The 14,458-nt window shown below is 50.3% G+C and overlaps 1 protein-coding gene across 1 annotated transcript in view; it reads right to left on the bottom strand.

Annotated features, from left to right (window-relative positions):
- The window catches only part of TRAPPC9 (trafficking protein particle complex subunit 9), a 508,413-nt gene extending 495,576 nt beyond the window's left edge, over nucleotides 1-12,837 (bottom strand). The window contains exons 1-2 of the mRNA XM_066578762.1: nucleotides 12,789-12,837; nucleotides 10,194-10,794 (exon numbers count right to left, since the gene is read on the bottom strand). Coding sequence (XP_066434859.1) covers nucleotides 10,194-10,777 — 584 coding nt within the window. The 5' untranslated portion in view covers nucleotides 10,778-10,794; nucleotides 12,789-12,837. The remainder of the gene's footprint in view (nucleotides 1-10,193; nucleotides 10,795-12,788) is intronic.
- Between the last annotated feature and the right edge of the window lie 1,621 nt (nucleotides 12,838-14,458).

Genomic DNA, 14,458 nt, shown 5'->3' with positions numbered 1-14,458 from the left:
TATATAGGGTTAGGGGTTATAGATAGGTTGGGTAGGGGCTTATTGGGGGGAGGGGGGATTTATGCCTCAGCCGTAGCCTGACACGTCCCGGACAATGAACATTGGGCACGGACTGTTGGTGCGGGCGTGGCCCTCAGGCTGCGGCGGGCAAGGCGTGTAATGCGGTGCAGCTTGGCCCGTCCTGGACAGAAACATTGGGCACGGACTTGGGATGCAGGCGTGGCCCCCAGGCTGCACTGTATGGGTGGAGTGCTGGGTGTGTGGTGGCGGGGAATTAGCTAAGGAATAGTTGGGATAATTGAATTCATTTTAGTTTTGTGTGCATTTATATATTTTAAAAAAAAAATTTAAAAAAAATTATAAAAAAAAAAAAAAAAATTATACAGAATGATGGTTTAAGTTAAAAAAAAAAAAAAAAAAAAAAGCAGTTATATTGATAAGATTTATTATGTGTTTTTTCCCCCTCATTTATGTGCTGTTTATTTTGGTTTGTTCTTAGCTTATTATAATTTGGACCGGAGCAGGTCTGGATTAGGTCAGACTGGATCCCTTGAGTTAGATTGTTAAATATAGCTTTATTTTGTCTGCTCCCCCAAACCCTTAGTTTAGTATCCCGTTTTTTCATGTTTTCTTCAGTTGCAGATTCTATAGGTTGTGATGGTTTGGATGGTGTGCAGTGTGTGTGCGGTATGTTAGCCTGACCAGAAGGACCGTTTAGTTATAATTTAAGGACAAGTTTCGTTGACCGAGAGCCGGACTTTTGTATTTAGTATTAACAATTTGTATTTCGTTATTGTCTCTGTGAGCCGTGAGGCTGGTCTGTTTTGTTGCTGTTATGTTTTTTAATTTTATAATAAAAAAGATCTACAGGATGTAACTCAGGATCAGTACAGGATAAGTAATGTATGTACACAGTGACTCCACCAGCAGAATAGTGAGTGCAGCTCTGGAGTATAATACAGGATGTAACTCAGGATCAGTACAGGATAAGTAATGTATGTACACAGTGACTCCACCAGCAGAATAGTGAGTGCAGCTCTGGAGTATAATACAGGATGTAACTCAGGATCAGTACAGGATAAGTAATGTATGTACACAGTGACTCCACCAGCAGAATAGTGAGTGCAGCTCTGGAGTATAATACAGGATGTAACTCAGGATCAGTACAGGATAAGTAATGTATGTACACAGTGACTCCACCAGCAGAATAGTGAGTGCAGCTTCTGGAGTAGGTGTGTGCTGGTGAAGCTCTGCAAGTTCCAGGGTGTGGTCAGAGAAGGAAGTTTTGCTGAGCTTGGATCCCAGAGAAGGAAGTTTTGCTGAGCTTGGATCCCAGAGAAGGTGCACTTTTCTGGGCCTCTCTGGAGATGGAGTCTCGCACCTCCTCCCCCCGGGGCCACTCGGGGGGAGGGAGGGAAGTGATGGCAGTGGCGACATCAGAAAAAACTTTGCCGCGGGTGCCAGAAATGCCAGCAGCCCGCAAGAAGACAGGAGCTGCTGGAGGTAAGAAGAGACTGGGTCCGGGCCGTGGCTGCAGCAGCGTGGCTCCGTTTGTCAGCACGGCAGCTTCTGACAGCACCGGGAGTGAGATGGTTACGCGCAGCCAGACCCGCAGGAGAGCAGGTGAGCCGCAGACACCGGTAAGCACGGGAATGTGGAGTGACAAAAAGAAGGAGGAATCTGTGATTGAGCTGGCCTCCCAGCTGGCAAAGAACATAACCGACTATAACTTTGCAGGGAAAATGTTGGTGGTACAAAAAGGGAAGCTCCGTGACGCCAAAATGTTACTGGAGCAAAAAGCTTCTAAAGACAAACAGGCAGAAGCCAGGTCAGCGATAAAAAAGTGCAAAGACTGCATAAAGATGTGGGAAGCGGTGAGGGCAAAGATCCTGGAGGAGAGCGGGCCCTTTAAAGAAAAAATTCTGAACGACGACCGGTTTGCTAAGATGGCGGCAAGGTGCAGTGACCACGAGCAGACCGAGTCAAGTGATTGTGAAGCCTCAGATGAAGAGTTGTTTGAGGATGTGCAGGAGACCCTGGAGCAGCCTGTGTGCTCTCAAGAGCTAGCACCAACGCCCAGAGGCACTACAAGTCCCAGAGACAAGCTACCTGAAGAGATTGCACTGCCTTCCACCTCAGGGGAATCTGAGGTGGAGGAAAGAACAGGGAGATTGCAGCTACAGAAGACCCCGCAGCCGGAAGCCTCTGTACATATGGAGGGCTTCATGTTTGGCGACGAGTTGCCAGAGCAGGACACAAAGATGAAGAGAAAGAAAAAGAAACCGGAGAAGCTGCAGGAAAAGCTTGTGTTCGTTCCTGGGAGCTCTGGTCTGGCTGCAAAGTCGGATCAGAGTTCTGACCCCAAAAACCCCCCTGGCTCTGGCTCTGTGGTGGGCCTGGAGCGGGAAGTTGGGGAGAAAAGGGCCCAGCTGGTCAGACCCCCTGTCCCTGTGTTAGTTGGTAACAAGGGCAAGGAGGTCAGTAAGAAAGGTGCAGTAAAGGCCAGTACAGATGCAGGTCGCGGTAACGGCAAGGAGGGTGGCAGCGGTGCCACTAATGCAGCAAGTGCTGCCTGTGATGCGGAGGGGGCTGCGGACCTAAAATCTGGGGTCTCCCATAATTTGGGAGCAAGTCAGGCCGGATCCCGCGCCTCCAGTGATGCGGAGGCAAAAAAGGAAAAAAGAAAAAGTAAAAACACAAGCAAAAATCCGGAGGTTTTACCATCTACCTCTGGAGAGGCCAGGACCCGCGGACCACATGATCCAAGGAAAAAAGTGGTAGATCCGGGGATGAATGTGCGAGAGCGTGCGGCAGATGTAAGGGACAAGGCCGAGGGTACACGTTCCTCTGCAGTTGCTGGGCCTCCGGGCACCTCGGGTCCCCCTGGCGGCCAGGAATCTGGAGGCCCAGGGGATAAGGTAGTTAGGTCAGAGGGGTCATGGGGTCCAGTCGCCCCTCCGGCGGCGACAACACCTGGTAGGAGTTATGCCAGTGTCGCCGCAGGAGGGGAGGGGTCCTCCTTGTCTCCAGGCTCTAGGGAGGGCGCTTTGCAACAGCGTCTCCTGGAGGCTTTACGGAAGGGGGAGAGTACAATCACAGTTGGAGGAAGAGAGGTGGATCTATCTCTCTGGAAAGAGAGACATGGCTTGGGTGCCTTCCGAGAGCAAAGGGGGGAGACCGTATGGTCCCTACCGACACCCGGGCAGGACGCAGGTCGTAGGAATGTGGTCCATCTTCGTTGGAGAGGCAATGATGCATGCCCCCCGAGGGCAAGGGTAGTGGAGCTTCTGCTGAAGATGGGCTTCAGGGCGGTTGACATCTTTGCCCTGATCCATCCCTACGGCACGTCTGAGTTTGACATCAGTTTCGTTCGCCCAGAGGGCCTAGAAATCTTCTGGGGGAATTACGAGCTGGTGAAAAACGAGCCCGGCTGGCGAGACTTTGCCATCCAGGTGGTGTCTCGCCAGAACGGTATCAAGAAGGTGACCATTTTGACTCGTAATGAGTCACTTTCTTGCTTTGACATCATGACGTGGCTCAGTAGGTACGGAGAGGTGACGGAGATGCCCCAAAAGAACAGGGATGAGCACGGCATATGGTCTGGGGCCTGGACGTTCATGGTCAAGCTGAAGCGTTCAGGTAACTCAGTGGCACACATACCATCTGCAGCCTTCCTCGGCAGGGATCGTATCTTGGCCTTTTACCAGGGGCAGCCGAAGCTCTGCCACAGGTGCGGCGACCCCCCACACTTGAGCGCCGCTTGTAAGACCTTGAAGTGCGCTCTGTGTGGGGGTCTGGGTCATCTAGCCGCCTCCTGTGCAGAGATTAGGTAACCCATTTAGTCGCTGTCCGCGCTCCTTTGCCAATGCGGTCTCAGCACCTACGGATGGGGGTCATGATGTGGCCTCCGGGGGTGAGGGGACCAGCAGAGGTGGAGGAGCTCAGGAGCCAGGGAAGAACCGGCAAAAGACGCCTGCAGAGCAGAGGCGTCAGGAGAAACGCAGACGGAGCAGGGAGCTGACAGGAGCGCCCACAGCAGGTGGGTCGATGGTGGCCCCTGTTCCAGAAGCAAATCTCGCGGCTGAGGCTTTGAGGGACAGCGATTTAGATGAGGAGGACAGGAGGATCCAGAGGGAGGAGACCAACTCTGCAGATTCCTCCCACTGTGAAAGTGTGGATGGGGAAGGCAAGAGATGGCAGGAGAAACGGCGTAAGCTAGGTGCCACGAGAAGGAAACGAAGGGGGGATTCAAGATCTTCTCCCACCCCGGGCCAAGTACTGGAAGGAAATGCCTGCTCACCTCCAGTTGGACTCTCCAATAGGTTCCGAGCCCTCCGAGACATCTCTTCCTCCTCTTCTGAGGGGGAGGCAGAGGGCAAGGTTCCTAGGGCAAAGAAAGGGTCAACAGGGGGCGCTGAGTCTCCACCTCGTGAAGGCATAGTTCCTTCCGGGGTGGAGGCTACTCTGGAGCCTGGAAACAAGGACGACGGGGTCGGGGGATCCCTTGCTATGGACACATCTGTGTCCAAAAAAAGAGGCAAGGGGATTTCCTCTGACCCCGAGGAAGCGGGTGTGAGGAAGAAAGCCGTCTAATTTAATCACTCATGATGGCGGCACCCACTCCGCTGACTCTGGCATCAATTAACGTTGCCAGCATTAAGTCTGATACGGCTAGATTTGCGGCCTTTAATTTTCTCGGCCGCGTTGAAGCCGACATTTTATTTTTGCAGGAGACCAGGCTGTCCAATTTGGCAGCCATACATAAGGCAAAAAGGGAGTGGAGGTCAGGCCCTTCCTACTGGTCTCTTGCGGCCGAGCCGTATAGTGGAGTGGCGGTCCTTTTTACCGCAGCAGTTGAATGCCGACGAGTTATTGAATTAGAAATGGGAAGGTGCCTGATCTTAGATGTCCTCATGAAGGGACAAGAATTAAGACTTGTCAACATCTATGGTCCCCAGTCTAAAAAGAACAGGAAGAGTCTCTTTATGAGGATCAAGCCCTACCTTTTTACCAGCCGCCAAGTTGTCTTTGGAGGTGACTTTAATGCAGTCACAAGAGCCCGCGATAGGGGAGGCTCTGGAGACAGGCGGTTGACTTTTGACAGCGTCGCACTTAATAGCATAGCTAGCGAAGCTCGCCTGGTGGATGTCCACATCCGGCACACCCCAGGCCACGAGGGGTTCACCTATTATAGAGGTCAGAGCAGGTCTAGAATAGACAGGTTTTTTTTGAAGGAGGAAGCCATCTCTTCACCAGTGTCCGTTGTTGAGGTGGAATTCTCCGACCACTGTCTAATTTTGTTTTCTCTGAATGTTGCAGAGACCCCCCGGATGGGCAGAGGTTTTTGGAGACTGAATTCATCACTCCTGGAGGAAGCAGAGATAAGACAGTCCTTTGAGGATTTTCTGCAGAGCCAGGTACCATTACTGGATCTTTGTAGCAGTAAGTCAGAGTGGTGGGAGATGTTCAAGAGGAGGGCGGCGAGGTTCTTCCGAGAGCTCTCCAACCTCAGATGCCTGGACAGGTACCGCCTGTACAACAGCCTGAGGAGGAAACTCGAACATCTCGTTTCGACTGGAGGTAGCCGCGAGGAGATCTCCAGAGTGAAATCTTTGCTCAGGAAGTGCCAGTACGATAGACACGCATCCTTGGTTTTTGAGAGGGACTTCGGGAAGTACCGCTCGCCCGACCCTTACAGAAACTGTAGGATGTCAGTGAATAGTAAAGTGGTCACTGGACTGATCGATAGTACAGGATCCCTGAATCGATCCAGATCAGGGATTCTGGAGGTCGTCAGATCCTACTACTCGCAACTCTTGGGAAAGAGGGATCTAGATTCGGAAGTGATGTCGGCTTTCCTGGCTGAAACTGTCCCTGAGCTGGGGGTAGACACCTCTCTTGATGTTTTGACAAAAGAGATCAAAATAGAGGAAGTTAAACTAGCGATTGATGGGCTCCGGCTCAAAAAGTCGCCAGGACCGGATGGACTAACATCCGAGTATTATAAGACCTTCAAGGACCTCTTGAGTCCCCTCTTGACGGAGGTATTAAATGAGTGTCTTTCCTCGGGCACTCTGCCAAAGTCAATGAGGAGGTCAGCTTTGATCCTTCTGTCAAAGGGTAAAGACTCGAGCCGTATTGAGAACTGGCGTCCCATAGCGCTTCTCAATACGGACAGGAAGGTTCTGGCAAAAGTGCTGTTTAATCGGTTGGTCAAGTTTGCACCCCGGCTCCTCTCGGGGGCCCAGCATTGCTCTGTTCCAGGCCGTAGCATCTTTAGTGCTGTTCTCGGTGTCCGGGAGGCAGTGGAGCAGGGTAGAGCTGGTCACTGGGAGGGGTACTTGCTGTCCTTGGATCAGGCCAAAGCGTTTGATCGGGTTAATCATGAGTACCTCTGGTCGGTCCTTCTGAGATACGGCCTGCCAGTGGGGTTTGTTGATTGGCTGCGAACATTGTATGCAGGGGCTGAGACTTTCCCGCTGGTGAACGGCTGGCTTGGCCGCCCTTTTGAGGTGGGGTCTGGCGTCCGTCAGGGCTGTCCTCTAAGTCCCCTGTTGTATGTGTTTGCGATAGATCCCTTCCTTAGGAGGGTTGATCGTGGACCTATAGCAGGGGTCGGGATGGACCGGGCGGTGTAGGAGGCTACCCTGAGGGCAGTGGCATATGCTGATGATGTCACGCTCTTCGTATCCTCAAGGGAGGAGGCGGAGTTTGTGGTGTCGGAGGTGGATGGCTACTCAGAGGCATCTGGGTCCAGAGTCAACTGGGATAAGTGCGAAAGTCTCTGGTTAGGAAGGGGGGATCCTGTGTTTGATCTTCCGGACACTCTTCCAGTGCCCCAGACTTCAGCAAAAGTTCTTGGCATCAAATTTGGCCAGGGGGATTACCCCATGCAAAATTGGGTAGACAGGCTGGATGGTGCCACTCAGAAGGTAAATCAGCGGAAGGGTTGGTCTTTGACCCTTCGGGAAAGAGTTAGCCTGATCAAAACATACCTGCTCCCCTTATTCATCTACCTGGGCAGCGTATGCATTTTGCCAGAGCCTCTCTGGACCCGGGTCTACAACCTGTTCTTCCTAATGTTGTGGGGGAACAGGTTGAACCTGATCAGGAGAGATGTTACATACCGCACGAGGAGACTAGGGGGGTTATCTATGGTCAACCCCGTGGTGTTTCTTGTAGACACCTTTTTTAAGATCAACATAGGCAACCTCTGGCAGGAGAGGGCTTCTCCGTGGGTCTACTCCTGCAGGGGATGGTTTCGGCCCTTCTTCCAGGAATGGGAGACAGGAGGGCGAGTGAAGGACCTCCGCACACAGCACGGACATCTCCCGGCTTATGCTACCTTGGTTCTGAAGGTGATACGCCGGTGGGGTCTGGGGATGTGGGAGATCAGGACTCTGACGAGGAGGCTCCTCGACGAAAGAGTCCTGTTGACCCATTTCCAGAAGCCCCTGGTGCTCAAGGACTGCCCAAGTCGGGACCTGGAGGGAGGGTTACGTTTACTGAATTCAACCCGGGTCCCCTTGAAGTTTTGGGACTTGGCTTGGCGCTGCTTTCACGGGAGACTGTATGTAAGGGGTAACTTGAAGAGCAGGCCTCTGATTGACAGGGGTTGCCCCCGTCAGGAGTGCAGCGACGTGCTGGAAAGCATGGAGCATTTCCTGCTTCAGTGCCCCTTTAATACAGAGGTATACCAACGGGTAGGGGTCTCCATAGGCTGGCGTCAGCTGGCACACCTCTCCTATGCGGAGTGGGCTTATGGAGCATTCAGAGGCCTTGGTGGCAGGGACCGCTGCACTTTATTCCTAGTTAGCCTAGTGGTCAGGGTCCACATCTGGAGTGCACGGTGCCTGATCTCGACGGAACTGAAAGTCCTCCCCGTGGATACGGTATGTAGGAACATCCTGGGTGACCTGGTGAAGGTGCGTTCTTTGGAGTATGAGAGGCTGGGCACATCTAAGGCTTCTCTCCTATGGAGAGGGCTTGTTTTTCGTTAGGGACAGTCTTTTCTTAATCTTCTAGGGGCAGAGTAGGGAGAGAGGAGGGACAGGATAGGGAGAGAGGAGGGATAGGGCAGGGACAGTTTTCCATGAAGGGTCAGACTGAGGGGCAGACTAAGGACAGTCTAGGGCAAATTAGGGAGAGAATAGGGAAACCCTTTTTTAAATTCAAGGGATAGTACATTTTGATGTCTGTGCCCGGCTTATCACCTCCAATCCCGGTGGTGGGCTGTGAGTGCACCATGAAGCTTTTTGTTTTGATTTGGGCAAAATGGAGTGAAGTAGGGCTGCAGGAGAGCTGACCTTAGGCTTTCGGGTTATGTGTATAGTATATATTATGTATGTTGGTTGGAGTGTATTATGGTTTGTATATATTGTATATTGTATATATTCACATTTTGGGTGGCAGGTAGGTTGGGTGGGGAGTTGGGGGGAGTGGGATTCACGCCTTCAGCCGTAGCCTGGCACGTCCCGAACATTGAACTCTGGGCACGGACTGGTGGAGCGGGCATGGCCCCCAGGCTGCGGCGGGCACAGTGTGGTATTATTTATTAAAAAAAAAAAAAAACAACAAAACCCTGGTGTGGCTGGGCACGTCCTGAACTGAACTCTTGGCATGGACTGGTGGAGCAGGCATGGCCCCCAAGCTGCACTGGGGACCCAAAAAAAAAAATAAATAAATAAATAAAAAAATTACATATATTTTTAGTTAGTTCTTTTATGCCAGTTTGGCTCGGTCTTTCGGTTTATATTTGGTTATTTATGTTGCTATTTATGTTAAAACAAAAAAAAAAGATTGCTTACATTTGTTCTGTGTGGGTACAGTGCGGTACGGCTGGACCTGGAGTTATAGTTTCCTTAGTTTTATATTTTAGGTATATACCTGTATATTGTGTTATAGTTGTATACTGTGGTATATTTTGAGTGTGTATGTGTGTGGGTGTGTACGGCGGGGGGAAGCCCGGATATGGACATTTACTTTGTTTATGGATCACGGACTGTGGGGGAAGGGCCTTATATCGCTTTATATGGATATTCTTATTGTTGCAGTTTGTCTTTGCTGTGTTTTTTACTTTTATAATAAAAGATCTACAGGATGTAACTCAGGATCAGTACAGGATAAGTAATGTATGTACACAGTGACTCCACCAGCAGAATAGTGAGTGCAGCTCTGGAGTATAATACAGGATGTAACTCAGGATCAGTACAGGATAAGTAATGTATGTACACAGTGACTCCACCAGCAGAATAGTGAGTGCAGCTCTGGAGTATAATACAGGATGTAACTCAGGATCAGTACAGGATAAGTAATGTATGTACACAGTGACTCCACCAGCAGAATAGTGAGTGCAGCTCTGGAGTATAATACAGGATGTAACTCAGGATCAGTACAGGATAAGTAATGTATGTACACAGTGACTCCACCAGCAGAATAGTGAGTGCAGCTCTGGAGTATAATACAGGATGTAACTCAGGATCAGTACAGGATAAGTAATGTATGTACACAGTGACTCCACCAGCAGAATAGTGAGTGCAGCTCTGGGGTATAATACAGGATGTAACTCAGGATCAGTACAGGATAAGTAATATATGTACACAGTGACTCCACCAGCAGAATAGTGAGTGCAGCTCTGGAGTATAATACAGGATGTAACTCAGGATCAGTACAGGATAAGTAATGTATATACACAGTGACTCCACCAGCAGAATAGTGAGTGCAGCTCTGGAGTATAATACAGGATGTAACTCAGGATCAGTACAGGATAAGTAATGTATGTACACAGTGACTCCACCAGCAGAATAGTGAGTGCAGCTCTGGAGTATAATACAGGATGTAACTCAGGAGCAGTACAAGATAAGTAATGTATGTACACAGTGACACCACCAGCAGAATAGTGAGTGCAGCTCTGGAGTATAATACAGGATGCAACTCAGGATCAGTACAGGATAAGTAATGTATGTACACAGTGACTCCACTAGCAGAATAGTGAGTGCAGCTCTGGAGTATAATACAGGATGTAACTCAGGATCAGTACAGGATAAGTAATGTCTGTACACAGTGACTCCACCAGCAGAATAGTGAGTGCAGCTCTGGAGTATATTACAAGATGTAACTCAGGATCAGTACAGGATAAGTAATATATGTACACAGCGACTCCAAAACCATGAAATACCACCAACTGCACAAACCTGCTATCCGGATCCAGTCCCACAAAGTCTTTCTTCTCATAGGGCACGTAGAGTAGCGGGATCTTCTCCCCGGACTTCTCACTGGTTCTATCCAGCCTTTTACTCTCCAATACAATGAACAAGGACTGGATGAAATCCTCCACCCATTTCTCCACCGACTCGCAGTCTTCGTAGCTGGGGTAGAAGGCCACATCAGTACGGGACTGATCCGCCAGCTCCTCCTTCAGTCCAAACACAAAGAGTCGGGAGTCGTATAAGGTGGAGCTGTAAACCTCCTTGTTCTGCTCAAACTTCCGGTATATGGAGGACAGTTCGTTGGGGTGGCCGCACTCTGCCACACAGATGAGGCCGACCACCTTCCGATGAGTCTGGAAGTCTCCCCAGTCGTTGTTCTCCACCGGATACTGGTGGCGGTAACGGATGTACAAGGTGCGCTGGGCGCTGATTACGTTCACCTGAGACACTGAGGAGATGCGTTTGTAAACTTTAAAGAAATTCTCACTTTTTAAGACCCCCACATACTGGACCACCACCAGGAGGGTCTGATGGTCCTCGGCACATTGCATGTAATCGGGGACACTCATTCTGCCACGGAAGGATCCTGTGAAGAGGAAAAACAAGACATGACGGCGATCAGCACTGGGATGGTTGTTCCTCGTGGGAGGAGCCAAAGATGGTAATGGAACAGAAGACATTCAACCAGAAAGTGGGGCCCCTGAGCACAGAACTACAGGGCCACACTACTTAATACTTATTGCAAAGCACCTGCTAAAAGACGACAAGTGAAGGAGCCCTGGGCTATAAATGTCAATGGTGTGCCAGCCCCCTAGGTCTACTGTAAGCTTGGGAGCTGCACCAGACCCATATGCAACGGGGGCCCAGTAAAACACCGTGGACATGTGGCCGAGATCGGAGATAACTCAGACCCGGGCCGATCACCCCTTAGATGCCAAAAGCAGTGCTGGCCGCAGCATTTACATGGCCTGACAGCTCTCATTATAGCCTATGGCCGAGGTCATGTAATGTATGATATGAGAGATGTAAGGATACAACTCCACGAGGTCCTACTGAATAAGGTGGTACATGAACTGGAGAACGAGGGGCCCACAATGCAAGTGCATGGGGCCCCAAACACTGCAGGGGTGTATGAAGAGGGCTCGGGAGCTTCAATCCCCCAGGGCTATTAGCTGTTTTTGAGACCTGACTAAAACGGCCGCAGTGGCAGCGCAGCTCTGATCGCAGCTGTTTAACAGCTTACATTCTGCAATCAATACAGACGTGACGTCACGGCCCGCTCCAGCGTCCCGTCGGCTGAGCGATCGCGAGAATTCGATGGGCTCACATGACAAGCCAGAGCCTTCTGTGGCCCCAAGGGCTGTCATGTGGTTCATCCTATTAAGTCTTGCCTGTGGACTATGGCAGGGTTTAATAGGCTGCCGGTATAATTACAATATACTGCAAAGCTGAGGTATTGCAGTATGTTGTGAAAGCAATCGAGGGATTACAAGTTCGCGTCCCCTTGGGGACTAAAAAAAAAGTAAAAATAAGTTTAAATTTTAAAAAATATTTAAAAATCAGAATAAAATATATACATTTAAAAACCGTCCTGGGTGTCGCGTCGCGTCAGCGCTAAAGGCTGAAACATCCAGCATGGTGAACGCCGTAACAGGGGAAAAATAGGTATCCAACGCAGGACTGCAGCTTTTTCAGCAACCTGCATGAAAAAAACTACACCGAAGGTCGGCGGCACACGGACATATATGTGCAGCGGAACGGGAGCAAATACCGCCATAACACGCTACGGAAAACGCTTCTACCTGCAGACGAGCGGAAATCAATTGTGGATTTCTGCTCGCGGAGGAAAAGTCGCAGCATGTTCTGTTTTTCTGCGGGCTCCGCACGGACGGCCCGACCGCAATTAACACTGCGGAAAGGTCGCGGATTCTGCTAGGCGATGACGCAGAAAAAGCAGCGGGGGTTTAAAAAAAAAACTACTATTGCCCATGTCCGACGGCTCGCCGTGCCGACCGCAGCGCAGAAGAGAAGCCCTAATGACGGCGCGGATGCCGGCCGGCACATTGTCAGATCCCATTCCCATGGGAGGATCGCACAAAACTGGGACCGGCTGCAGTTTTTCCGTCACGCACTTATCAGCGCAAGAGAAAAACACCCGGGAAAATGACCCCCCGAAAACACCCGGGTGATTACTGCCAGGAGTCCTGTGTACACTAAACGGTACGATCACAAAAACACAGGATGGCAGCCCCCGAGGCGTAAGGTAACATGAAGAACAGTGGAAGGGGCCCCCGGGTAGACAGCGGGGCCTGAAGTCACAGGAGCCACTATGAGACAGCGTGTATCAGCTGCACACAGGGGCCCCTGCAGGCATCTCACTCTCTCAGGGGCCCCAACAGTGGGGGCCACGGGTTTCACAGAGCTGTGAGGGCTATAGGGGCCCCAACATACACAGGACTCAGGGGCCTCACAGGGAGGGCTGCACTGTGGAGGGGAACAGGGGGGCCCCGAAGACACCGCAGCTACAACATGCAGGGAGGCGACATGAACAGCAGGGGGCAGCAGCAGTCGATCACCCACCTGTCAGTCAGCTGCTCTCTCCCAGCACTGACTACCACTTCCGGCTTCCGAAGGGGGAGGAACCGCGCGGCCACGCCTACAATTCAAGCAAACCGACGGGGGTCCTTAAAACACAACTCTAACTCACCGCACAGACGATGACGATCACCGCCGATCCTACCGGAATGCTCTAGAATTATCACTTCATTAACCCGAAACGGAAGATCTACATGTTTCTATTGTACAAGGGAATTACACGCCTCAGCCCCCCCTGCGGTTCTCAAGCGATTGGTATGTTCCACGGCACGAGGATTGGAGTAGAGCCTCCCGCTCACTCCTATTGTTTTGACTAGCAGCCAATCAGAATTTATCCAGAGGTTTGCGTCATCAGTAACTAGGACCGGTAGAGGCAGACGGAAAACTACGTTCAGGAGAAAGGGAAGGTGCGACCGCTAGATGGTGCTGCGCATCAGGAGGTGATAAATACTCTTAACCCCTTCAGGCCCGAACCATTTTTATTTGTCTTTTATTTTTATGTTCTCACTTTCATAGTTATTTTGTATGCAGATTTTTGGTGTATCCACAGCAGGATTCACCCCTTTAATTGAGAGGATGTACTCTTCCACGGATCCACATCAAAGGCCGCATCAATATCCGCAATGTGTGAACATACCCTCAGATAGCAAATCCTTTTTTTTTTGCAGAAATGGAAAAACCTAAAACAACATATAATTTTGGTATTGTTGTAATTGCACCAACCCACAGAAAAGTCATCATGTTATTTATTGACATGGCAGAATAGCTGTGATCATCAAAAAAATAATAAGTTATATAATACATCATATGTACCCAAAATGGTACCCATAAAACCTACAGATCACCCTGTGAATAAAAAATAAAATGAAAATAGTGTAAAAGAAACATAAAATTTATATATATATTGCATACTTTCACACACACAGCTCTACTCCATCGATCCTGATCCGACACACATCACACACACGACTCTACTACATTCATCATGATCCTCACGCATCACACATACAGCTCTACTACATCCATCCTGATCCGACACACATCACACACACGACTCTACTACATTCATCATGATCCTCACGCATCACACATACAGCTCTACTACATCCATCCTGATCCTCACACACACAGCTCTACTACATCCAGCCTGACACCACACATCACACACACAGCTCTACTCCATCCATCCTGACCCCCACACATCACACATACAGCTCTACTCCATCCATCCTGACCCCTACACATCACACACACAGCTCTACTCCATCCATCCTGACCCCCACACATCACACACACAGCTCTACTCCATCCATCCTGACCCCACACATCACACACACAGCTCTACTCCATCCATCCTGATCCCCACACATCACATACAGAGCTCTACTACATCCAGCCTGAACCCCACACATCACACACACTGCTCTGCTCCATCCATCCTGATCCCCACACATCACACACACAGCTCTACTCCATCCATCCTGATCCCCACACATCACACACACAGCTCTACTCCATCCATCCTGACCCCCACACATCACACATACAGCTCTACTCCATCCATCCTGACCCCTACACATCACACACACAGCTCTACTCCATCCATCCTGACCCCCACACATCACACACACAGCTCTACTCCATCCATCCTGACC

Source organism: Eleutherodactylus coqui, chromosome 9, assembly GCF_035609145.1.
Source record: "Eleutherodactylus coqui strain aEleCoq1 chromosome 9, aEleCoq1.hap1, whole genome shotgun sequence".
In the NCBI taxonomy this organism is placed as follows: domain Eukaryota; kingdom Metazoa; phylum Chordata; class Amphibia; order Anura; family Eleutherodactylidae; genus Eleutherodactylus; species Eleutherodactylus coqui.
Note: the sequence above shows the minus strand (reverse complement) of the source record. Positions and strands in the feature narration are given on the sequence as shown.